General features: G+C 41.7%; 3 protein-coding genes and 2 long non-coding RNA genes across 8 annotated transcripts in view; 2 read left to right on the plus strand and 3 right to left on the minus strand.

Annotated features, from left to right (window-relative positions):
- upp1 (uridine phosphorylase 1) lies at nt 1-6,833 on the minus strand. Of its 4 annotated transcripts, XM_036936076.1 has the most exons (8): nt 6,445-6,833; nt 6,177-6,233; nt 5,454-5,571; nt 4,632-4,790; nt 3,142-3,256; nt 2,027-2,236; nt 1,619-1,765; nt 1-1,199 (listed from the first exon to the last, which is right to left on the minus strand). In XM_036936076.1, exons 2-8 carry the CDS (start codon nt 6,227-6,229, stop codon nt 1,045-1,047), a joined length of 957 nt encoding a protein of 318 aa, XP_036791971.1. In that variant the 5' UTR covers nt 6,230-6,233; nt 6,445-6,833; the 3' UTR covers nt 1-1,044. The 4 variants fall into 4 exon arrangements, with proteins under 4 accessions (XP_036791971.1, XP_036791979.1, XP_036791973.1 ...); XM_036936084.1 differs by lacking the exon at nt 5,454-5,571 and having other exon boundaries at nt 6,445-6,792; XM_036936078.1 differs by lacking the exon at nt 6,445-6,833 and having other exon boundaries at nt 6,177-6,398.
- Nucleotides 5,579-23,166, plus strand: part of LOC110505679 — a 26,066-nt gene continuing 8,478 nt past the window's right edge. Inside the window, exon 1 of the long non-coding RNA XR_005034712.1 lies at nt 5,579-6,246. This is a non-coding gene — a long non-coding RNA (uncharacterized LOC110505679). The remainder of the gene's footprint in view (nt 6,247-23,166) is intronic.
- On the plus strand, nt 7,645-9,269 carry LOC118937375. The gene is made up of 2 exons (XR_005034714.1): nt 7,645-8,206; nt 8,659-9,269. It is a non-coding gene; the product is annotated as an uncharacterized LOC118937375 (long non-coding RNA).
- gra (granulito) lies at nt 9,884-13,046 on the minus strand. The gene is made up of 7 exons (XM_036936091.1): nt 12,709-13,046; nt 11,764-11,843; nt 11,313-11,365; nt 11,115-11,199; nt 10,791-10,897; nt 10,526-10,578; nt 9,884-10,274 (listed from the first exon to the last, which is right to left on the minus strand). The coding sequence occupies exons 2-7, from the start codon at nt 11,840-11,842 to the stop codon at nt 10,265-10,267; spliced, it is 387 nt and encodes a 128-aa protein (XP_036791986.1). The 5' UTR covers nt 11,843; nt 12,709-13,046; the 3' UTR covers nt 9,884-10,264.
- Nucleotides 14,632-20,497, minus strand: rbm12bb (RNA binding motif protein 12Bb). The gene is made up of 2 exons (XM_036936067.1): nt 20,313-20,497; nt 14,632-17,085 (listed from the first exon to the last, which is right to left on the minus strand). Exon 2 carries the CDS (start codon nt 17,057-17,059, stop codon nt 15,083-15,085), a length of 1,977 nt encoding a protein of 658 aa, XP_036791962.1. The 5' UTR covers nt 17,060-17,085; nt 20,313-20,497; the 3' UTR covers nt 14,632-15,082.

Raw genomic sequence — 23,166 nt, forward strand, 5'->3', positions numbered from 1 at the left:
TATTTACAGTATTTGTGGTTTTATTACTCATTAGGTGACATCAGAAGCACTCAGTTACATATTTTCTCAGTAACAGGACGACACGTTGAATGTATGATTGTGCTTTCAGAGCAACATTTGATAGTACAGTACAATGCAGTGTTGAGAAGTCTTCAAAGTAGCTAAAGAGGTGCAGAGAAGTCTTATCTTTAATATTCATAACTTGCTCGTTACCATAGCTACAGCATATAAAACTAAAATGTACATACTGGTGAATTAAAACAAAACAATTAATCTTAAAGGCTTGGAGTTAAAAAAAAGTTTTAAAAAACAAACTGTGTATAATAGATTTTCTAATGTTACACAAAGCAACAACTTATGGAACAAGTTACTTTACTTCGCTCAGCATTGGTTTATTTGGTATAAAAACAGAGGTAGTGTCAGGTAAGAGGTGTGTTTGATGTTTCTCATGATTACTATACTAATTTGGTTACACTTAGCTACAATGCAGAAACAATAGATATGATAGATATATATATATATATATATTGGCTTCTATACGGTCAATGATTGCTATTGAGAATGATTGCGAAAATCCATAGTGAAAGCAGCCAGGCTGTATGGAATGAATGACTGTGAATCAGTGCTGCCCTAAATTACACTTACACAGAGTATACAAGACATTAAGCTTAAGCTCTTTCCATGACAGACTGGCCAGGTGAATCCAGGTGAAAGATATGATCCCTTATTGAGGTTACAAGTTAAATCCACTTCAATCAGTGTAGATGAAGTGGAGGAGACCTGGTTAAAGAAGGATTTTTAAACATTAAGACAATTGAGACATGGGTTGTCTACGTGTGCCATTCAGGTGGTGAATGGGCAAGACAAACCTGCCTTTGAATTGGTTATGTAGTAGGTGCCTGGAGCACCGTTTTTTTGTCAAGAACTGCAACGCTGTGGGGGGGGGGACTCAATATTAGAAAAGTGATCTTCATGTTTTGTATACTCTGTGTACAAGAGGCCGTTCATAAGTCACATAACATCAGAATGCTAAAATGCAAGAGCCTAGCTTCTGCTAGAGGCTGAGGTTTGGAGCATCTTCTTGATCAGGTGACCGACCAGTATCTGAGGACGTTGTTGGTAGCTGTGGAGAACTTCATGAGAGCTGATCAGCTGGTCACCTTTCTGACGGTCCAATAGCGTCACACACACCACGGCCGCTTCAGAGGGACACAGTGACAGAGGACAGGGAGTTGGCATGACAACTTAAACAGATCAAGGACCAGCCTATTTATTTACCAGCAACACAATAGAGAACTTTGATCCTACCAAAAGGTTCAACATTAGGACCTTCAAGGGAATGAATATGATGTAAAAACACATATATTTAATACATCTATTCAAATACATATGCATCTTTATTTCATCTTTTAGGTTTTGTTTCTTTATTTAAAAAAAAGCTTTATGTCTGCGTACAACACTGCTAATACGGCTTGTACTGTCATCATGGAGAGCTACAACTACAGCCGTGGGGTACCTTTCAGACCGCTGAGTTTACACATGGCTGCGAACAACACTGCTAATACGGCTGGTACTATCATCACTATCTACTACAACTACACCCGACCAGTACCAGTACCTTTCAGACCGCTGAGTTTACACATGGCAGCGAACACGGAAGACTCCATCTCGATGTTCCGAACCCCAGACTCATAGGCCTTGGTCAAGTAGTCCTGTTTATCCTTCTCTGTGTAGGAGCAGAAGGCCCCATCCAGGCGCGCTTGTCCTGGACACACAAAATACCAGCTAGACACACACAGTAACTCTAGTAGGGCACATCCATATAACCTGAGTGCCAGTCTGTTTGTGCCATCATGCCAACTCACTCGTTGTCATGCCTAACATGTTGGGCTTTACAATGACAGCAATGGAGTTGACAGGGGCACAGACAGATCAGGTATGAAGTTAACACAGCATAACATTTATAAAAAAAGACAGATTCGCAGACAACAAGCAGAAAAGTGAAGTAGCGTGTAACAACCGACACCTTCATAGAAATCCATTGTGCACATAGTGTTTCCGATGACCGTCTCAAATTGACCCAGGTCCATGCTACACTGGAGCAGCTCTTCAGCCAGACCTTGGTCCAGGTCCGTGCTGCGTACCACAGTATTCCCCAGGATGACCTGCTCCAACCTGGGCAGGAAGGTGGCGTCTACTGACTGCTTGGTGACAACAACCGTGCCAGGCTCGAGGCCTGGAGAGAGAAAGGGGAACAGAGTGGATGGACAATGTACAGCAAATATGGCTTGTTTTAGGCCTGTGTTCCAAATGGCACCCTATTCCCTATAAAGGACACTACTTTTGGGCCATACTTTTGGGCTCCCGAGTGGCGCAGCGGTCTAAGGCACTGCATCTCAGTGCCAGAGGCGTCATTGCAGTCCCTGGTTTGAATCCAGGCTGCATCATATCTGGCTGTGATTGGGAGTCCCATAGGGCCGTGATTGGGAGTCCCATAGGGACGTGACTGGGAATCCCATAGGGCCGTGATTGGGAGTCCCATAGGGCCGTGATTGGGAGTCCCATAGGGCCGTGATTGGGAGTCCCATAGGGCCGTGATTGGGAGTCCCATAGGGCTGTGATTGGGAGTCACATAGGGCTGTGATTGGGAGTCCCATAGGGCCGTGATTGGGAGTCCCATAGGGCTGTGATTGGGAGTCCCATAGGGCTGTGATTGGGAGTCCCATAGGGCCGTGATTGGGAGTCCCATAGGGCCGTGATTGGGAGTCCCATAGGGCCGTGATTGGGAGTCCCATAGGGCCGTGATTGGGAGTCCCATAGGGCCGTGATTGGGAGTCCCATAGGGCCGTGATTGTAAATATGAATTTGTTCTTAACTGACTTGCCTGGTTAAAGGTTAAATAAAAATATATACATATATAGGGAATAGGGTGCCATTTGGAACACATCTTTAGATTAATCAAATGACTTTGATTGATTGATTGATTGATTGATTGAAACACCCCATATTAGCGTTAATACTAGTTTGACTACAGTGGGATTCAGATGTGCTGTGGTTAATCAGAAAGGAATTAAATCATATCCAAAGCACTTGAGAAGTACAACCAGACAGAAAACGTCTAATCAAACTCTCTAGGCCTACCTAATCCACCGGAGGTCCCAATGCGAAAGATGGTAACATCAGTGCAGCGAGCATGGTAGAGGAGCTTGATGAGCTCGTGTAACATGATGGCGATGGAGGGGATACCCATGCCATGCTGAAAAACAAAGAGAGACACGTGATGTCATAGATGTACCACATTACACCACCACAGTCTCACGTCAGATAGCGTGGCGACCTCGTCTGCACTAGTTCATGGCAACGCGGTTGAGTTAGAAGGACGACACTGATTAAGCCACTCAATTCAGTCTGTTCGGCAGAACACACTGCCACACTAACACGTTCATTTATTTTACAAAGAAACCTTCTCTATTACTTTATATTACCTTTCAAACCCAGGACATCGATTACAATTCCACCCAAAGGTGCAACATTGTGAGTGCGTCCCAAATTGCAGCATATTACCTAGTGAGGGCCTTTGTCCAGAGCCCTTGTCCAAAGTAGAGCAATATAGAGTACTATTTGAGATACAACTCGTGTTAAACCTACTAACATCTAGTGACTCTATAATAAACTACAAGTGATTGAAACTCATGTTAAACCTAGTAACATCTAGTGACTCTATAATAAACTACAAGTGATTGAAACTCATGTTAAACCTACTAACATCTAGTGACTCTATAATAAACTACAAGTGACTGAAACCTGTGTTAAACCTACTAACATCTAGTGACTCTATAATAAACTACAAGTGATTGAAACTCATGTTAAACCTAGTAACATCTAGTGACTCTATAATAAACTACAAGTGATTGAAACTCATGTTAAACCTACTAACATCTAGTGACTCTATAATAAACTACAAGTGACTGAAACCTGTGTTAAACCTACTAACATCTAGTGACTCTATAATAAACTACAAGTGATTGAAACTCATGTTAAACCTACTAACATCTAGTGACTCTATAATAAACTACAAGTGACTGAAACCTGTGTTAAACCTACTAACATCTAGTGACTCTATAATAAACTACAAGTGATTGAAACTCATGTTAAACCTACTAACATCTAGTGACTCTATAATAAACTACAAGTGACTGAAACCTGTGTTAAACCTACTAACATCTAGTGACTCTATAATAAACTACAAGTGATTGAAACTCATGTTAAACCTACTAACATCTAGTGACTCTATAATAAACTACAAGTGACTGAAACCTGTGTTAAACCTACTAACATCTAGTGACTCTATAATAAACTACAAGTGATTGAAACTCATGTTAAACCTACTAACATCTAGTGACTCTATAATAAACTACAAGTGATTGAAACTCAGGTTAAACCTACTAACATCTAGTGACTCTATAATAAACTACAAGTGATTGAAACTCATGTTAAACCTACTAACATCTAGTGACTCTATAATAAACTACAAGTGACTGAAACTCATGTTAAACCTACTAACATCTAGTGACTCTATAATAAAGCAGAAGTGTTTGAAATGGCTAGTGGTATTGTATTTCTTCACTTACGCTGACGGACAGCACGGGGCCAATCTTGTACATGGCATAGCGGTCAGTTCCTGCACAGATGTTGGGGTACTCAGCCTTGGGGTCCTCCAGACTCAGCTCTCCAGCAATGTACTCTATGAAGGACTTCATTCTCCAGGGACTGCCCCCAACACACACAAACTGAGACATGAACATAAGAGCAGACGACGTAAATGTTAACGTCCTGGGAAGGAATACAAAACATCAATAGAAATACAGGACTGCTTTCCTCAACACAGATTATTCCTACTCTACTTATTTAACTGGGCAGGTCTGTTAAGAACAAATTCTTATTTAGAATGACGGCCTACCAAAAGGCAAAAGGCCTCCAGCGGGAAATGGGGCTTGGATTAAAAATTAAAATATAGGAAAAAACACACATCACGACAAGAGAGACACTACATAAGGAGAAATCTAAGACAACAACATAGCAAGGCAGCAACACATGACAACGCAGCATGGTAGCAACACAACATGACAACAACGTGGTAGCAACACAACATGGTAACAACATGGTAGCAGCACAAAACATGGTACAAACAATTATTGGGCACAGACAACAGCACAAAGGACAAGAAGGTAGAGACAACAATACAATATACACCTAGTCCTGGATTAAAACACATGTTCTATTGAAAGGTTTTTTAGTCCTGGACTAAACTTAATCTGAATCTGGTAAACCAGCCCAATGTGTGAGGAATACAGAAAAGCTGACCTTATTGAATGCAGGAAATAAGATGTTATGAATGTCCATTTACTGACGCAATCTAGCTAGTAACCTAATGAATCAATCAGTAATCTTACTTTGACATCGCCAAACATGGCAGGCAGGTTGTGTGTGGAGGTCCCCAGGTTAAAGTGGTAGAGAATGTCATCTTTCATCCCATCCAGGTGTGGGTTATGCACATAGACAGTACTTTCACTAAGAAAATCAATCATACAAGGACATTTAGGGAAGACCGGTCTTTTATTTGACGACCTCCTAAACTTCTGGGCCCGTGTTCATGAAGCATATTTGGTTTTGGTTCGACATGTTCAACATTGTCTTCGTGTTACTGTTTGTCAATAGGATATAATCGCCTGGTTGTGAGTCATTTTCCTTAATCCTTGTAGGGTGTAATGTAATGCGCAATGATACGTGCTTCTGTGCAGGAAGTCAATTTCTCTGGATGACACACCTCTCTGCCGTTTCCTGGTTTTACGGATGAACTCAAATATACTGATTAAAGGGATTGGTTAGCCTACTGTCAAAAGTCAATGTAAAATGTACAGTACAAAAGTCAATGTAAAATGTACAGTACAAAAGTCAATGTAAAATTTACAGTACAAAAGTCAATGTAAAATTTACAGTACAAAAGTCAATGTACAATGTACAGTACAATAGTACAAGCTTTATCCGGGTGTTATTTGTCATGTTGACGTTGAATTCATTTTAATTTTCAGACGACAACACGAATCAAATCACTTTGATGATATAGTTATAGACAATGACGTGATCCAACCATTACTTATTAGATGTTACTGTACCTCTCGCACAATGTCTCATTCTTTTCATCACTGAAACCTGGTCCTGGTGCCATATTCCTGAAAAAAAAAGGTAAGAAGCACAAACCACCGGAGCTTTGTCAGATTCAGACATAGATGTCGTCACTACTGGTCCAGTTAGTGATAGGACATCGGTTTCTGCGAGGATGTGATGTATCCCATATCGTAGTCTGTAGGCTAACATCGACTACTACCACAAATATGCCGGCTGGTATGTCAGAGAAACAGCGATTGAATATATGTAGATTACCTGTAGCAGGTGGATGATTCGCATATGCACGATGCTGCGTTAGATGCGTCCCGTTTCCTAAATATCTATCTGCAATGTAGTAAATGTATAAGATGCAGTAATTGAAAGCTGTGCTAAGGAACTTGTCACTGACATTGGGGTTGTCACTAGTTATCACAGCCACAAAGTCAACATTGTGTAGATCTTAATTAAAAATTAATGAAAACTAAAATGTGTTTTTGGTCTTAATTAAAATTTTAGGCATGAAAAGGTTAGCAGTGCTGTTTAGGTTTAACATCCGATTTTAAGAAGATAAATTGTAGAAATAGGCGGGGTTTAGCCATAATTTGACTTTGTGGCTGTGGCAACTCGTGATGACCCTGCCATTGACTGTATATGAAGGTGTCACTAGTGAGTACGTTTACATGCGCACTAATAATCCGATATTAAACGGATTGTGGCAGTTGGCCGAGTACAGCAATAGTCAAGTAAACACTTTAATCTGTTTATCTTAATCCTCGTAAATTCAAAATAGAAGCATACGCCGATTAAACCCTGATTTTAGTTTTTTAGCAATCTTTCGAATTATCACATATAAACAGTTTAATCGGAGTATCTGATCTGCGCATGTGCTAGCACCGGTAGCGCAACCCACTTCTTATGCGCGAGTGACTCTGGAATTATGCAATTTACAAAGTATGCAATTCACAAATAGTTCACATACAAACTTCATGTCCCAACTCTGAATCAAATAGACTTGGCAAAAATAACATGATTTCGGTGGTAGAACGTTTATTGGCAATTTTTGGAATTTATTGAAGTCCCATCAGGTAGCCTGATTTCAGATGCGTCCATGCAAACATGATTAGGAAAATCGTTCTTGCAAAACATGGTAACGTTTTAAAACGAACTATTATATTAATCTGACTGGACTCACTGTAGACGTAACTCATGAACATCAAAACGCCAGTAGGGGAGATGTTACACAGGATCTGTGCGCACCACTGGCGCAGTTTTTACACCAGTGAATGACCACTAGAATGGTTATTGTCTCTGGTTTCTCCTTTACGCAGTGTGACTAAAATTGCTGTTTTAGTCTTACATGTAAACTGGATTACATGGCGAGGTTTAATTTTTACAGATTTTGATAATGCAAGGTTCGAGTTTGAGGTATAGTCCGCATTTGAGCTGCTTCTGGTGTAAAAATGACACTTCACAAGACAACATTTGTCATACATTTTTTATTTTTTAATAAGAGCACAGAAATGTACAGGGCTATTAGGGCAGATCCCAGATCAGCTCATACGTCTTGGAGCAAGGAGAGGATGTGCACCATAGTACACTAAATTAAATAGGCTATCTTCACAATGTGCAACTTGAAAGTCAAAATCAATGTTTAACCTACTGCATATCTGAAAATATATGGTTACACTTTGGCAGTCCCTTTACATTAGCATAGGAAAGTCCTCTCAGTCTTGTATCAACAAAAAGCCATCATCTTGGAATGAAGCCCGCCATTATGACTAAGCCTCGATAGGCAAATAGCTTATAACAAAATAAGGATAAATAAAATAAATACACTTCAAAATAAACAGGCACTCAATTTTCCCATTCCACACTAGAACCACAACAGTCCCCGAACACAAGTCGCATAATAAACTACCCCTTATGTACACAGGCAAGTCAAGGCGGCGGGTTTCGCTAACTCTGTGCTAATTTAGACAGCCGTTATTCACGTTTAACTACTATAGAATAAACTGAGAAAAAGTGCAGTAGGGGAGAGGTGTACTATTTGATGTGACTAGAGGACTGACCCTCAGAGAAGTGGGGGAGATATGTACTATTTGATGTGACTACAGGACTGACCCTCAAGAGAAGTGGGGGAGAGATGCACTATTTGATGTGACTAGAGGATTGACCCTCAGAGAAGTGGGGGAGAGATGTACTATTTGATGTGACTAGAGGACTGACCCTCAGAGAAGTGGAGGAGAGATGCACTATTTGATGTGACTAGAGGACTGACCCTCAAGAGAAGTGGGGGAGAGATGTACTATTTGATGTGACTACAGGACTGACCCTCAGAGAAGTGGGGGATAGATGTACTATTTGATGTGACTACAGGACTGACCCTCAGAGAAGTGGGGGAGAGATGCACTATTTGATGTGACTACAGGACTGACCCTCAGAGAAGTGGGGGAGAGATGTACTATTTGATGTGACTACAGGACTGACCAGATGTACTATTTGATGTGACTAGAGGACTGACCCTCAGAGAAGTGGAGGAGAGATGTACTATTTGATGTGACTAGAGGACTGACCCTCAGAGAAGTGGGGGAGAGATGCACTATTTGATGTGACTACAGGACTGACCCTCAGAGAAGTGGGGGAGAGATGTACTATTTGATGTGACTACAGGACTGACCGTCAGAGAAGTGGAGGAGAGATGCACTATTTGATGTGACTACAGGACTGACCCTCAGAGAAGTGGGGGAGAGATGTACTATTTGATGTGACTACAGGACTGACCCTCAGAGAAGTGGGGGATAGATGTACTATTTGATGTGACTAGAGGACTGACCCTCAGAGAAGTGGGGGAGAGATGTACTATTTGATGTGACTACAGGACTGACCCTCAGAGAAGTGGGGGATAGATGTACTATTTGATGTGACTAGAGGACTGACCCTCAGAGAAGTGGGGGAGAGATGTACTATTTGATGTGACTAGAGGACTGACCCTCAGAGAAGTGGGGGAGAGATGCACTATTTGATGTGACTAGAGGACTGACCCTCAGAGAAGTGGGGGAGATATGTACTATTTGATGTGACTAGAGGACTGACCCTCAGAGAAGTGGGGGAGAGATGCACTATTTGATGTGACTAGAGGACTGACCCTCAGAGAAGTGGGGGAGAGATGCCCCATTTGATGTGACTACAGGACTGACCCTCAGAGAAGTGGGGGAGAGATGTACTATTTGATGTGACTAGAGGACTGACCCTCAGAGAAGTGGGGGAGAGATGCCCCATTTGATGTGACTACAGGACTGACCCTCAGAGAAGTGAGGGAGAGATGTACTATTTGATGTGACTAGAGGACTGACCCTCAGAGAAGTGGGGGAGAGATGTACTATTTGATGTGACTAGAGGACTGACCCTCAGAAGGATAGTGTGCAAAGGCGTTTTCAATGGGGGAGTACAGACAAGTTATGCAGCAGGCCTATACTTCAACATTCAACTAGTTGATATAAGTCAATAATCAAGCTTCAGTGACAATATCAAACCTAAAACCACCATACTCCAACATATGAAAAAGTGAAAGGGTTAAATGAATGTAGTGTAGGTCTTGGGAGGTCGTTGTAAGGTTACTCAAGAGTCAATGGTCTCCACTGAGACGTTATTAGCATTATGCCATATGTAAACATCACACAGTGCAAGGGGCATTTGTTAGCATCAAGGCACATCATTCAATCATGCATTATTATTTTAGACTGAAACGCACAATGTAAAACATGTAGGCTACGGTACATTTTCAGGTTTGTGTCCACCAAAGGAACCAACATTTGTCAAAGGAACTAAAAAAAAAATTAAAAAAAAGATATACCTCTCGCTTACAACTCTCATGGTCATGGCTGTTTATGATCTGAACCCTATCGGCCCTGGTCAAGAGTAGTGCACTAAATAGGACATAGGGTGCTATTTGGGACGCACAACATGCCTGTGGTGTTCTGGGCTCAACTGGGATTTTTTGTTGTTGTTGGTATATCACTCAATGGCAGAGCAAGTTGTAGTGGTGTGTGGTTTGAAAAGCAGCAGCAGCAACCAGACTTCCTGGCTCCATGTTAGCCTAGGCAAGCCTAAACGAGAAAATATTCACACAAACATGTTGGATTAATAAATCATTCATTATTTCTAAAAATTGTGTTAAAATAGATATTGCACCAAAAAAAAAAGCTTTATTGACTTCTACAGAAGCTGTGGTAAAGGAAAACACTTTGGTCTGATTTCACAGAATCTCTAAAATCTTCACCTAATAACTGTAGATATTCTTTACAAATGTATCTTCGCACCAGGCAAGTTCATCGACACACTTGTATTTTTTACTTACATTTCATTGTCTTCATCAAACCTCTTCTCCAACCACGGCACACCAGGTTCTCTCTGTGGAAATGAATGAACATTCAATATCAGGAATTTGCAATAAGCCACGTTAAGCTATGGCACTGAGAACAGGTTAAAGGTAAACATACTGAGCAGGTTGGCAAGTGATACGAAAGGTAAATCAAAAGGAGAGGCTTCTGAATTTACTCTTGATTCAATAAAGGAACTACTAAACAAGCCATAATTGAGTATGAGTCGAATGACGAGCTTACCGCCTTTTCCAAAACAACAGGATGTTCTGGTAAGAAGTCCGGTTTTCTTTTGGCAATGGGGGAACTGGCCAGTTGAATCAGGAAGTCTCTAGTGTAAGATATCCTCACTAGGAGAGAGAATCACTTGAATCAGTCAACATCCATACACGATAACATGTGGATTGTGTCCCAAATGGCACCCTATTCCCTATATAGTGCACTTCCTTTGAGCCTTGGTCAACAGTAGTGCACTATAGGGAATAGAGTGCCATTTGGGACACAACTATGGACTAAAGTAATTCAAACATTGCAACTCACACTTCTATAGATAGATAGAAAGCTTACCTTTAGTTGGGGTGGAGTCTTTTTGTGGTGTCTGAGTATGGAGATGGAGGATTTCAAAAAACTGTTCCACTCCAATGCTGTTAATCTTTCCACAGGATAAAAACATGGTCAATGCAAGAAATAGATTCATCTTATAGACTGACTACTTATCCGAGCACGTAATTGTCAGTTCTCTGGGTAAAACTATGCATCACTCACTGTTTTTTCTCCAGCTTGTCCACACGCAGATGGCTCATTTCTAAAGCAGGGGTCTGTATAAAAGAGAAAGTGGGACACTGGCTGCAGTTGGATTCTCTACCCTTCTTTTTGAAGTGTGCACTCACTCACTCACTTCCCCTCATCGACTAAAAAGGAATTGACTTGAGTAAGAAATATCGTAGAAACTGACAACCTTTGCCTACACCAATCCTATGCTTTTAAATATAACAGGGAGGGAGCAAGAACACACTTTGGGTAGAAGGGTAGGTAGGGAATCGGATCTTGAATACTGCCTGTTAGCCGACACATTCATTCATTTTTGTTCTTAGTCCATGACTGTTTGTGAGGATCACACTTCATAAAATTGGGCCAAGGATGACTTAAAAAGGAGCAAGACGTGTAGGTTGACAGTTGAACATGAGAGAGAGTGAACTAGTCCAGTTAAGTTTACCCTGGTCAGTACAGCAGCGCCGCAGGGGTCTGGCTGGCTGCAGGTGCTTCTGTAAGATCCGCCTCCTCGACACCTCCATCCTGTAACAGCAAAGTGTAATGAAGCCGTCTAACTTAGGATGTCATGGTCAAGTCTATTTAAAGTTAGTCTGGTCCCAGATCTGTTTGTGCTCTTGCCTGCTCGGATTGTCAAGCTACAATGAGAGACAATTGTATGATTATGACGGCACAGATTGTCACTCAAGCTAATTCAAAGTGCTGCGTGTCACCCACCACATTTGATAAAAACATGACCTCAGGTCTTTCATCACTCGCTCATCAGCACTGCAAAAGCTGAAGTGTTGACTTGAATTGATTCGTTTTGCCCCCATAAAAAAGGTGATATATAAGTTTATTATTCTAGGAAGTTTGATGTTTTGACCTGGGCTAGTTACATAAGATGTGAATGTTGTTTTTAATAAACTAGCAACAGATAATTTGACAGATGAGTTAAACTATCCTAAAAACTCTCCCAGTCAGCTGATTTGCTAATTCCAAAAAGCCTAGCGAGCTAGCACTGGCAACCCCCTTAGAAATCCAACGGATAACGTTAGAAAAACTAGCTATGCTTTATCAACTTTGATTTATGGGTTTTAATCAATTGAACTTGGCTAAGTTAGTTGTTAAGTTGGGACAGTCATTTCGGGTGAAATAGCTACTAAATGGATGCAGTATCTCGGTGAAAACTTTCAGCGCTAGCATTCCCATCATCGCTAGGCGGCTGGCTGAATAGCCATGGCTGCCACCTAACGTTAGCTAGCTAAGTTATCTCGTTGGCCATTTTTTTTCGAATAATGCTGACCGTAATTTATTTATCATGGCAACAAACAAACAAAAACGTTTCTCAAGTTCTGTTCACTATGAAAACCCTAGCAGGCTACCATTATTGTGTCTAGGTCATATTTACCTGACCCTGTATGTTCGGCGACACAGGCGTGCCTTTCCCTTCCGAGAGATGCCACACTGATGAGGTGCCGTTTCTGCTGTGGTCACAAAGGTTCAACACCAGACGCGCAGCAAAGTAACGTTTCGAACGAAATACACACGAGCCGAGACGAACGGGTTACGGACGCAATCTTTCCCTATTGAAATCCGTGCAGAACAAATTGTTAGAATATCATACTGATATCAAACGGCGTTTTCCTGCTTTATCATCCAAGTATCGGTATGTTCACGGTTACAATACTCGTTTGATAAAATAACTTTAAAAGTTCTGCTGCACATTTTCAAAGGCAAATCTGTCTGTTCAGTTATCTGGCCTTATTGCTTAAATATACATTTGTGTTACAGAAACATGATAATTGACAATAATTATTTAAATAAATGTAATTGGCGTGTCAGTATGTAGTAAAGTTCATGTTTATGCCACAAGAGCGCGCTATGGTACAACGCCATGGGCCATTAGACTGGAAAGAAGAAATGTACCTATCGATTAATTTTACATATATATATATATATATATATATATAAATAAAATTGTCACATATACCGGATAGCTGCAGTGAAATGTGTTGTATTAGAGGGTCAGCCATAATAGTACGGCGCCCATCGACACCTTGTCAAAAATCTAATTTTATTTGTGACATGCGCCGAATACAACAGGTGTAGACTCTATCGTGAAATGCTTACTTACGAACACTTTCCCAACAATGCAGAGTTAAAAAGTAAAGGGGGATTAGCACAAAAAGTAAATAGTAAGACAAAATAATCAGGCAATATAAAAGGAGTAGCCTTACCGGGTCAATGTGCAGGGTATGAGGTAATTTGTACATGTAGGTAGGGGTAAAAGAGACTAGGTAATCAGGATAAAGTAACAGCAGCGTGTGAGAAAGTGTTTGTATGAGTTTCTCAGCTGCCTAATGGCTTGGTGGTAGAAGCTGTTAAGGAGCCTTTTGGTTCCCGACCTGGCGCTCAGGTACAGCTTTTTTTCCTTTTTCTTATTTAACTAGGCAAGTCAGTTAAGAACAAATTCTTATTTACAATGACAACCTACACCAGCCCTACCCAGACGATGCTGGGCCAATTGTGCGCTGCCCTATGGGACTCCAATCACGGCTGGGTGTGATACAGCCCGGATTCGAACCAGGGTGCCTGTAGTGACGCCTCAGGCACTAAGATATTGTGCCTTAGATCGCTGCACCACTCGGGAGGTCCGAGCTTGCTGTACGGTTGCAGAATGAACAGTCTATGACTTGGGTGGGTGGAGTTATTGACCATTCTTAGGGCCCTTCTCCAAGGTATTCGAACCAAGTGACCTTTTGATTACTGGCCCAAAGCTCTAACCGCTAGGCTACCGGCCACCCAGTTATTACTTCAAGGTTTAAAGGGGGAAAACCTTAATTTCTGTGAGAATAGTGAACAACATTCTATCCTTTGGTCACCGTAGTCCAACTCTTGGTTACTTCTGGAAATTGGGTAGCTGGAATTAATGTAGGTGCAATTCACGGATTCTCAGTAAAGCGTGAAGGTCTCCTGCATTCTAAACTCGGGCTTTATTCTCACTGCTCCTGACAAACTAAATATATGCATCTGCAACAGAATAAAATAAAAAGGGAGTGAATACAGACAGCTGCGCCCTTTGCTTGTGTTAAATCCTGCATAACTTGCCGTATGATTTGGGGAATACCTAACGTATAAAGTAGATACTTAACAATTTGAGTGTTAGCGTGTGTGTCCCCCAGTTGAAGTAAAATAACATTGCATTCATGGTCATTCTGATTCCAAAGACCACCAGATTGACCACAGGGGAGGTAAAAAAAGGACCATGGGCAATGCAGTATTTATCATACAACAAAATATCTTAAGACAATCTTGGAAGACGACAACAGGAGAACATTATGAATTTTAATCAAAGAATTTCCACTAAAGTTTAAACGGACAACTTTTACACTACAGAATGTAATAAACATTTAAACAAATAGTAGCAAAATGAAGTTCTACCTTCACGCAGCTGTTAAAGAAAATACAATTTCAGGCAAATTTCACTAAAAAGAAACAGCTTCAGAAACAGGCTACATGGCAAGCAAGCGATGAGCAAAATACAAATAAATCATTTTGTTATTCTTTAAGGGGGGGGGGGGGAGCTATGGACAAAAGGTTTGTGCATTACACATCGAGTAGAAGGCTATATACACACACAGTATTTTTTTAAATCTACAATTGTTCAGTCGCCATTGTTGGAATCCATCAAACTAACCAAATACTGTGAGTTGTTCTTCCTAAAACATCGCATTTTAAAGCCCCAAAAAAGGTTCTTTCCTGTTCTATACGGAGGACAAATTTCACACAAAAACTAGTTTTACTTTTCTGCTGCCTATTGGTCTTCCACTCAATTCCTCAACTGCCGTTAACGCCTCCAAGCGAGATCCAAAAACAACCGTTGCTGAGCCTTTCGGAATCCCTTCGTTGTCGTACTGCAATGAGACCGATCCAGGAATTACACGATATCCATAGCAAAAGTCATAGATTTCGTCAATTCTGATAGTCGAAGGCAGATTAACCAGTTTCAGGCATGTTGGACCATCAAACTGCTGCGGTGCAGAAGGTCCATAGCCTCCATGTCTATGAGCAGAGCCATTGCCCCGGTTGTCAAGCAGAACAGGGCTTTCCATCATTTGAGAATCGAGACCCAGACTGCCGCCTCCATGAATATGAACCTGCAGGTCGTTCATAGGAAGATGGCCTATATCAGGGTTGACCCTGTAATCAGTGTACAGATGGGGCATCGCCTCACTGTTCCTGGCCAGGTACCTCTCTGAGCTTCTCTCTATCTTTTGCTCTTTCACTGCAGGTTCACCAACACCAAATTCACGCATCTGAGTCAGAGAAATGCATTTCAGGATGAGATTTGTTCCAAGAAACCCTTGCCCATTCAGAGACTGTGCCCTCATAGCCTCCTCCTCAGTCTGAAAGATCACCAAAGCCTCTCCAAGCCCATTGCCCTTATGGTCAAGCAGCAAAACAACAGCCTCCTCTGAGATTCTGAAGCCTAGGAAGAAGTCCACAATCTCAACTTTGCGCACGTCGAAAGGCAGGTTTCGCACATACAGGCAAATCTTCTCAGATTCATACACATCCTTCTCGGTCTCTCTTGGAGGCCTTTCCTGAGATCTGCTGGAAGACCTTTCAGAGGGTGGTGTGCCCTTCATTGTATTTCCCCCAGATTCTAGCATGGTGACCATTTTCTCTTTTGAGATAGGAGAGATGTACACACATCGTTTGAGAAATTTCTTCTTGTGAAGAGTCAAGGCGGCACCGTAGTCCCTCAGGTTGTTGAACAGCACAAATGCGGACCTCGTCTCTGACCCATACTTGTCAAGAAGGTGAAGGATCTGATCATACTTGAGGTCTGCATGATGGAAGATCTCCTTTATGTCCCTCTTCTCCACTAAGTAGGGAAGGTTTTCCACCAAGACACAGAACTCATCATTGGAAGGAGAAGGGGACTTAGACCTGTAGGCCACTGGTGAGAAAGACCTAGCACGGTCTGGAGACCTCTCAGTGGGAGCCGAGGAAGGCCCTCTTCTATACTTACCACTGCTGTCTTCTTTAACAGGTTCCCTACCAACATCTGCCTTAAAATACTGCTCTTCTGAGCATGTATCGAGTTCCACAAACCTACTTCCAATGTAATGCCGATTTCTTTTCAGACCCTCTCTAGCATCCCGTCTGGATTTGAACTTGACAATTCCTTTCACATTTGGTTGGCCGCGGTCATTTCTCATTATAATAATGTCCTCCACCTCTAATCCGTTAAAGAATTCTTTCACGTCGTCTTTGTTCGTAGTAAAAGGCATGCCTTGCATAAGCAAATACAAGTCATCTTGACTGCTTGGCTGTGAGGAAGGCTTTCGGGCCCGACTACGTACATTACTGTAAGACCCTGATCTACTGCCCATCTCTACAAGCTCTTTTCTTCCAGGTTCCTCATTCCTGCCTTCTCTTTCCGGTCTTCTGAAACTTTCCTTATACGGCCTCTTTTTGGTCACCTCAGGTTTTATACTTTGCTTGAGAACAGCCTGCATTTCTGTCTTGCTGCTCAGCCGTAAGTGAACCGGAAAACCTTTGATGGATCCCTCCGAACGGGTCATCGCCCGCCTCGCGTCTTCATCGGAAGCAAAGATTATGAAAGCCTCCTCACGCTCCCCACCAATAATGTGCACCCCACCATCTGGGATTTTGAGGCCAGTGAAGAAATTGCGAACGTCCTCAGAACCTGCAGTGATTCTGAGCCCCTGTAAATGGATGACCACCTCCATTCCGACAACAGCACAAACAGCACCACCTGTAGACAGAGGGGTACATAATAGCATTATTGCAGAACAGTCGTGTCCAGCTCACCAATGCTCTCCCGACCATTCCACTATAACATCACCAAAACAGGTGACACCTTGAGAATGAAAACAGCAACTGAAAACGTGCTGAAAAGGACTACGCTGTGCACAAATCTGAAGGTCCCAATACGACACTTACGCCACTACAAAATGGAAACACCATAAAAAAATATATACAAGGCAACAACGGTAGGTCGGAGATTCTAACATCTGAAAGATTATGTCATCTCCAGGAGTGACAAAGTTCAACCATTAAACTGGATGAGTGTTCCATCTCAAATCAGCTGTGCATACATTAAATGCATCAGGTATGAACCGTCACCATAGTATAATGGCAGGCTTTCAATCTACAATTCCAGGCTTCACTTTATTCAATCAAGTGTTAAAAGGTTCACAAGTTTCATGCAATATTCTCCTTCATTAAGTCACATATACACTACATGACCAAGAGTATGTTGACGCCTGCTCGTCGAACACGTCATTCCAAAACCACAGGCATTAATATGGAGTTGGTCCCCCCTTTGCTGCTATAACAGCCTCCACTCTTCTGGGAAGGATTTCCACTAGATGTTGGAACATTTCTGCGGGGACTTGCTTGCATTCAACCACAAGAGCATTGGTGAGGTCGGGCAATTAGCACTGCCTTGCAGTCTGCGTTCCAATTAATCCCAAAGGTGTTCAACGGTGTTGAGGTCAGGGCTCTGTGCAGACCAGTCAAGTTCTTCCACACGACAAACCATTTCTGTATGGACCTCACTTTATGCACGGGGTCATTGTCATGCTGAAACAGGAAAGGGCCCTCCCCAAATTGTTTCCACAAAGTTGGAAACACAGAATCATCTAGAATGAAATTGTATGCTATAGTGTTAAGATTTCCCTTCACTGGAACCAAGGGGCCTAGCCCGAACCATGAAAAACAGCCACAGACCATTATTCCTCCTCCCCAAAATGTTAACAGTTCGCACTATGCAACGAGGCAGGTAGGGTTCTCCTGGCATCCGCCATACCCAGATTTGTCCGTCGGACTGCCAGATGGTGAAGCGTGATTCATCACGCCAGAGAACGCATTTCCACTGCTCCAGAGTCCAATGGCGGTGAGCTTTACACCACTCCAGCCGACACTTGGCATTGCACATGGTGATCTTAGGTTCGTGTGCGGCTGCTTGGCCATGGCTGTGTGCTCGATTTTATACACCTGTCTGCAACGGGTGTGGCTGAAATGACAAAATCCACTAATTTGAAGGTGTCCCCACATACACTATATATACAAAAGTATTTATTCTCTGCGTCGCTGGCATGAAATTGTGTATTTGCCAGAAACTCTCCAAACTATATGAGAAACAAGCATATATTTCAGACCATCAGAATATCCAGACCACAAAAAAACACATTTCTGTAGATACTTAATATCTAGCAATAACCCATCAATCATTAGGCCTACATCTCGACATACCATACACATACACACCATAATTGATAAATAGGGGAATGAAATTAGCCATGGACAGTTTTTCGGACAGCGGAATATCGCCTAGTACCCCTCTGAGTACACCACTTGTCCCTCAAATCAAAGCGGCTAGTGTCTCCGGTAGCTGTTCCAAAGACTGTGACCATAGCAACGGAATAAACATAATCGACGTACGAACGAAGAAACGCTATAAGCATTCATAGAAAAAAGTATTTACACGCAACAGAAATGATAAATCCAAAAATGTATTAAGGGGGAAAAAAATGTATTGTTAAACGTGACTCTAAACTGACAAGTGTTTGCCAGTGGGCAAGTTAGCTGATCCTGCTGTTGGACGTCAAGTGTGGATGTATCGCCACGCAGGCTACATGTTCTACTGTGATTGGTCAACAACGGCACCCCATGAAAATAAGAGCAGAATCCTATTTTCTCTGGCTGAGCGGCTTCCGCGTGCAACGAGAACCACCGACCGCTCCGCCTGGATAGAATTGTGCCACCCCGTGCTTTCTGTCCGTGCCTTTAATCATTTTCTTTGATATGTATCAGTCCACAGAGAGTCAGATATGGGCTTTTCCAATACAGCGGTGTTGTTACTCCAGTCCATACACCCTGGTGTATTACTAATAAGGAAAGTGTTTCCATCACTACGGCTAAGGACTTGGAACAGTTACTTTGTGAGGTGTGTTAACCATGTTCAGGAAGAAAAAAAAAGTCTAACTTTCCCAGGTCTGGCCTGAGTAAGTTCACCGCCCAAGACCTTTCGATTTTGGGGGAGGCCAGGCCTCAGAGGTGGAAAAAAAACAAGTCTTCAGTCCAAACACCAGGGTAAAGTCTACTGGAAATGCACCATAGGCATAAGAGTAATAGCTGGCACACGATTGGTCGTTCTGCTGCACAAATCAAAAAGAAGCAGCCCACACCCTACTGTGACGGCTACTAGTCAAAACGTCATGCCACAAAATGCATTTCATGTAGAGCACACACACGCCATTGGTCAATTTAACGCCAACATATACTGACACCTTTAAAAATATTGAATTAGTAAAAACTAGATAGATTACTTTTTACGGCGAGCGAGATAAAAAAAAAAAAATCTCCAGTCGCACACCGTGATTCAGGGTTTCATAATCATCGTCCATGAACATAATTGGAGGGGGCGACATTTCAGTTAAATGCCGAGAAGAGAAGAAAACCATCACAAAGCAACCAGTGCGAAACGCACTCATCTGGCTAGAACAAATCAGGATACGTGAAACTAGTTAGAAAAACCAAAAGCTATGCTATCACTTGGGGAAGTTAGCACACTGCTCCTAGGCCGTCATTGAAAATAAGAATTTGCTCTTATTAACTGATTTGCCTAGTTAAATAAAAGGTCAAACAAAAAAATAAACAGCCCACCATAGCACGGTTCATAACGTTAGCTAGCTAGCCACTGTGTATGCTAGCCGGTTAGTTCACAGTTGAACAGCCACATTGTCAGCGTTTTAGTTACCTAAGAAAATGCACAAGCAAAATACACCATACAACATTAAAAACTGAATTAGTATATTAAAAAAAAGAAAGTCGCAATCTAACGTTAGCTAGCTACATATCAGCTAGCGTAGCTAACAACGCTAGCTAGCAGGGCCTTGTAGCCTGGCTACTCATAAAATAACGCTACGCTAGTATGATAATTTCATCCCAAGAGTCACACCGAAGAGAGAAACTTACACAGGCAGCGAGAGAAAAAGTTATTTCTTAGAAAAGGTGACAAAAAAATCAAAAGGATGGCGGGAAATAATATATTTTTGCCCTTCTTGAGGATAGAACACGTTTGGAAATACGGAAACGGAGAAGTTAGAAGATCTCGCAATGTCAGTGTTGACGACTCCTCAGTAAGGAACGTGGCTATTGGCTGTCCTAAAAGTCGCTAGACGTCGATAAATTACGTCATCGCTTAATTTGTATTATTGACAATGTGCATGTAATTGTGATGTACGCTGTAGGAGAGAGGAATAACGTCATGGGAGAGATACAAAGTCAGTAAAAAAACACCCTAAATATGTTTAGAATTACAAATGAACGTTATTCTGTCCAATCTTGGTTTATTTTATGTCACAATTCCAACCCTCCTTCTTTATCCGGGCTTGGGACCTGCAAAAGTGACCCAAAAGAGACACTCTGGCTGAGTTACTTAGTTTTCTATTTTATTTTTTTAGTTTACTTTTCTAAATTTGGTTTGTTTTTTAACCTTATGGTCCACTTAGGAGCCTACAACAAGTCACGGTAAAACAGGAACATTTTTAACCATAACATTTAAAAAAAAAAATTGTTTACAATCTTCATTAACAATCTAAATGGACCAAAAAGAGACAATAGAAAAAACTGTCAATGGCAATGTGAGAATTATGTTAACTAGTCTGGCCCTAATTCAGGTTAAAAAATATATTTTTTTATATAAACCAGGGCGGGATCAGCCAGCGGTGGCTTCCCACATGCGCGATTCATTTCCAGTCTGGACACGGAGGGGTGAACATCTCCTGTTCTGACTGCAGCTGGGAGGGACTGCTGTGTGAGGACTGGGCCACTTGTGAGTGCTTTGAGACGGGGGTGGGGCCCACAGCAGCACCTGCTGCTCGTTGAGAAGAGTAAGTACGACAAGTGCTTTCACGTCAGAGTCTCAAAGTCTCCAATAACACCAGAAAAAGTCACTAGATTTCTCGCGAGTCACTTTTTTGAAAATGTGTCGCTTCTTTGGCATCATGGCGTTCACACATTTTGTTTGTGCATGCCGCCACCTACTTTGTGGTTGTGTGTGTTAAATCACGTTACATTTTGTAAAAAAAAAAATATATATATATATATATATATTATATATATATATATATATATATATATATATATATATATATATATATATATATATATATATATATATACACACACACACATAGTACCAGTCCAAAGTTTGGACACACCTTCTCATTCAAGGGGTTTTCTTTATTTTTCTATATTGTAGAATAATAGGGAAGACATGACAACTAGGAAATAACACATGGAATCATGTAGTAACCAAACAAATCAAATTGTATTTTAAATTTATTCAAAGGAGCCAACCTTTGCCTTGATGACAGCTTTGCAAACTCTTGACATTCTCTCCACCAGCTTCACATGAAATGCTTTCCCACATACGCTGAGCACTTGTTGGCTGCTTTTTCTTCACTCTGCATTCCAACTCATCCCAAACCATCTCAATAAGGTTGAGGTCGGGTGATTGTGGAGGTCAGGTCATCTGATGCTGCACTCCATCACTCTCCTTCTTGGTCAAATAGCCCTTACACAGCCTGGAGGTGTGTTGGGTCATTGTCCTGTTGAAAAACAAATGATAGTCCCACTAAGTGCAAATTAGATGGTATGGCGTATCGCTGCAGAATGCTGTGGTAGCCATGCTGGTTACGTGTGCCTTGAATTCTAAATAAATTACAGTGTCGCCTGCAACGCACCCCAAACCATCACACCTCCTTCTCCATGCTTCACGGTGGGAACCACACACGCAGAGATCATCCGTTCACATACTCTGCGTCTCACAAAGACACGGCGGTTGGAACCAAAAATCAGACCAAAGGACAGATTTCCACCTGTCTAATGTCCATTGCTCATGTTTCTTGGCCCAAGCAACTCTCTTCTTATTATTGGTGTCCTTTAGTAGTGGTTTCTTTGAAGCAATTCAACCATGAAGGCCTGGTTCACACAGTCTCCTCTGAACAGTTGATGTTGAGATGCGTCTGTTACTTGGTCTCTGTGAAGCATTTATATGGGCTGCAATCTGAGGTGCAGTTAATTTGCGATTTGAGGCTGGTAACTCGAATGAACTTATCCTCAGCAGCAGAGGTAACTCTGGGTCTTATTTTCCTGTGGCGGTCCTCATGAGAGCCAGTTTCATCATAGCGCTTGGTGGTTTTTGCGACTGCCTTTGAAGAAACTTTCAAATATCTTGAAATTTTCCAGATTGACTGACCTTCATGATTTAAAGTAATGATAGACTGTCATTTCTCTTAGGTTATTTGAGCTGTTCTTGCCATAATATGGATTTAGCCCTATTTGATGAAAGGCCATCTTATGTGTACCAACCCTATCACAACACAGCTGATTGGCTCAAATGCATTAAGAAGGAAAGAAATTCCACAAATTAACAAGGCACACCTGTTAATTTAAATTAATTCATGTGACTACCTCATGAAGCTGGTTGAGAGAATGCCAAGAGTGTGCAAAGCTGTCATCAAAGCAAAGAAAGGGTGGCTACTTTGAAGAATTTAAAAAATCAAATATATTTTGATTTGTTTTATCACTTTTTTGGTTACATGATTCCATATGTGTTACTTCATAGTTTTGACGTCTTCACTATTATTCTACAATGTAGAAAATAGTAAAAAATAAAGAAAAACCCTTGAATGAGTAGGTGCGTCTAAACGTTTACCCTATCTGCTCCTGCACCATGCCAATGGCCTGGGAGGATGGGACACCACTACTCAACACACCCTGTAACTCTTCTGAAGTTAAATCTCATGTACCCAAATACCCCTCT

This window comes from Oncorhynchus mykiss, chromosome 2, assembly GCF_013265735.2.
Source record: "Oncorhynchus mykiss isolate Arlee chromosome 2, USDA_OmykA_1.1, whole genome shotgun sequence".
In the NCBI taxonomy this organism is placed as follows: Eukaryota; Metazoa; Chordata; class Actinopteri; order Salmoniformes; family Salmonidae; genus Oncorhynchus; species Oncorhynchus mykiss.

Bases quoted from the DNA above. Each gene is read 5' to 3' on its own strand.
- upp1 (XM_036936076.1), bottom strand. From the start codon at position 6,229: ATGGCACCAGGACCAGGTTTCAGTGATGAAAAGAATGAGACATTGTGC. The intron at 3,257-4,631 runs GTAAGTGAAGAA...TTTGTTTTTCAG, and splicing joins GCCCCGTGCTGTCCGTCAGC to CATGGCATGGGTATCCCCTC. The intron at 2,237-3,141 runs GTAGGCCTAGAG...TTCTCTCTCCAG, and splicing joins TGGGACCTCCGGTGGATTAG to GCCTCGAGCCTGGCACGGTT.
- gra (XM_036936091.1), bottom strand. From the start codon at position 11,842: ATGGAGGTGTCGAGGAGGCGGATCTTACAGAAGCACCTGCAGCCAGCC. The intron at 11,366-11,763 runs GTAAACTTAACT...TCTTTTATACAG, and splicing joins GCGCTGCTGTACTGACCAGG to ACCCCTGCTTTAGAAATGAG. The intron at 11,200-11,312 runs GTGAGTGATGCA...TCCTGTGGAAAG, and splicing joins GACAAGCTGGAGAAAAAACA to ATTAACAGCATTGGAGTGGA.
- rbm12bb (XM_036936067.1), bottom strand. From the start codon at position 17,059: ATGGAGGTGGTCATCCATTTACAGGGGCTCAGAATCACTGCAGGTTCT.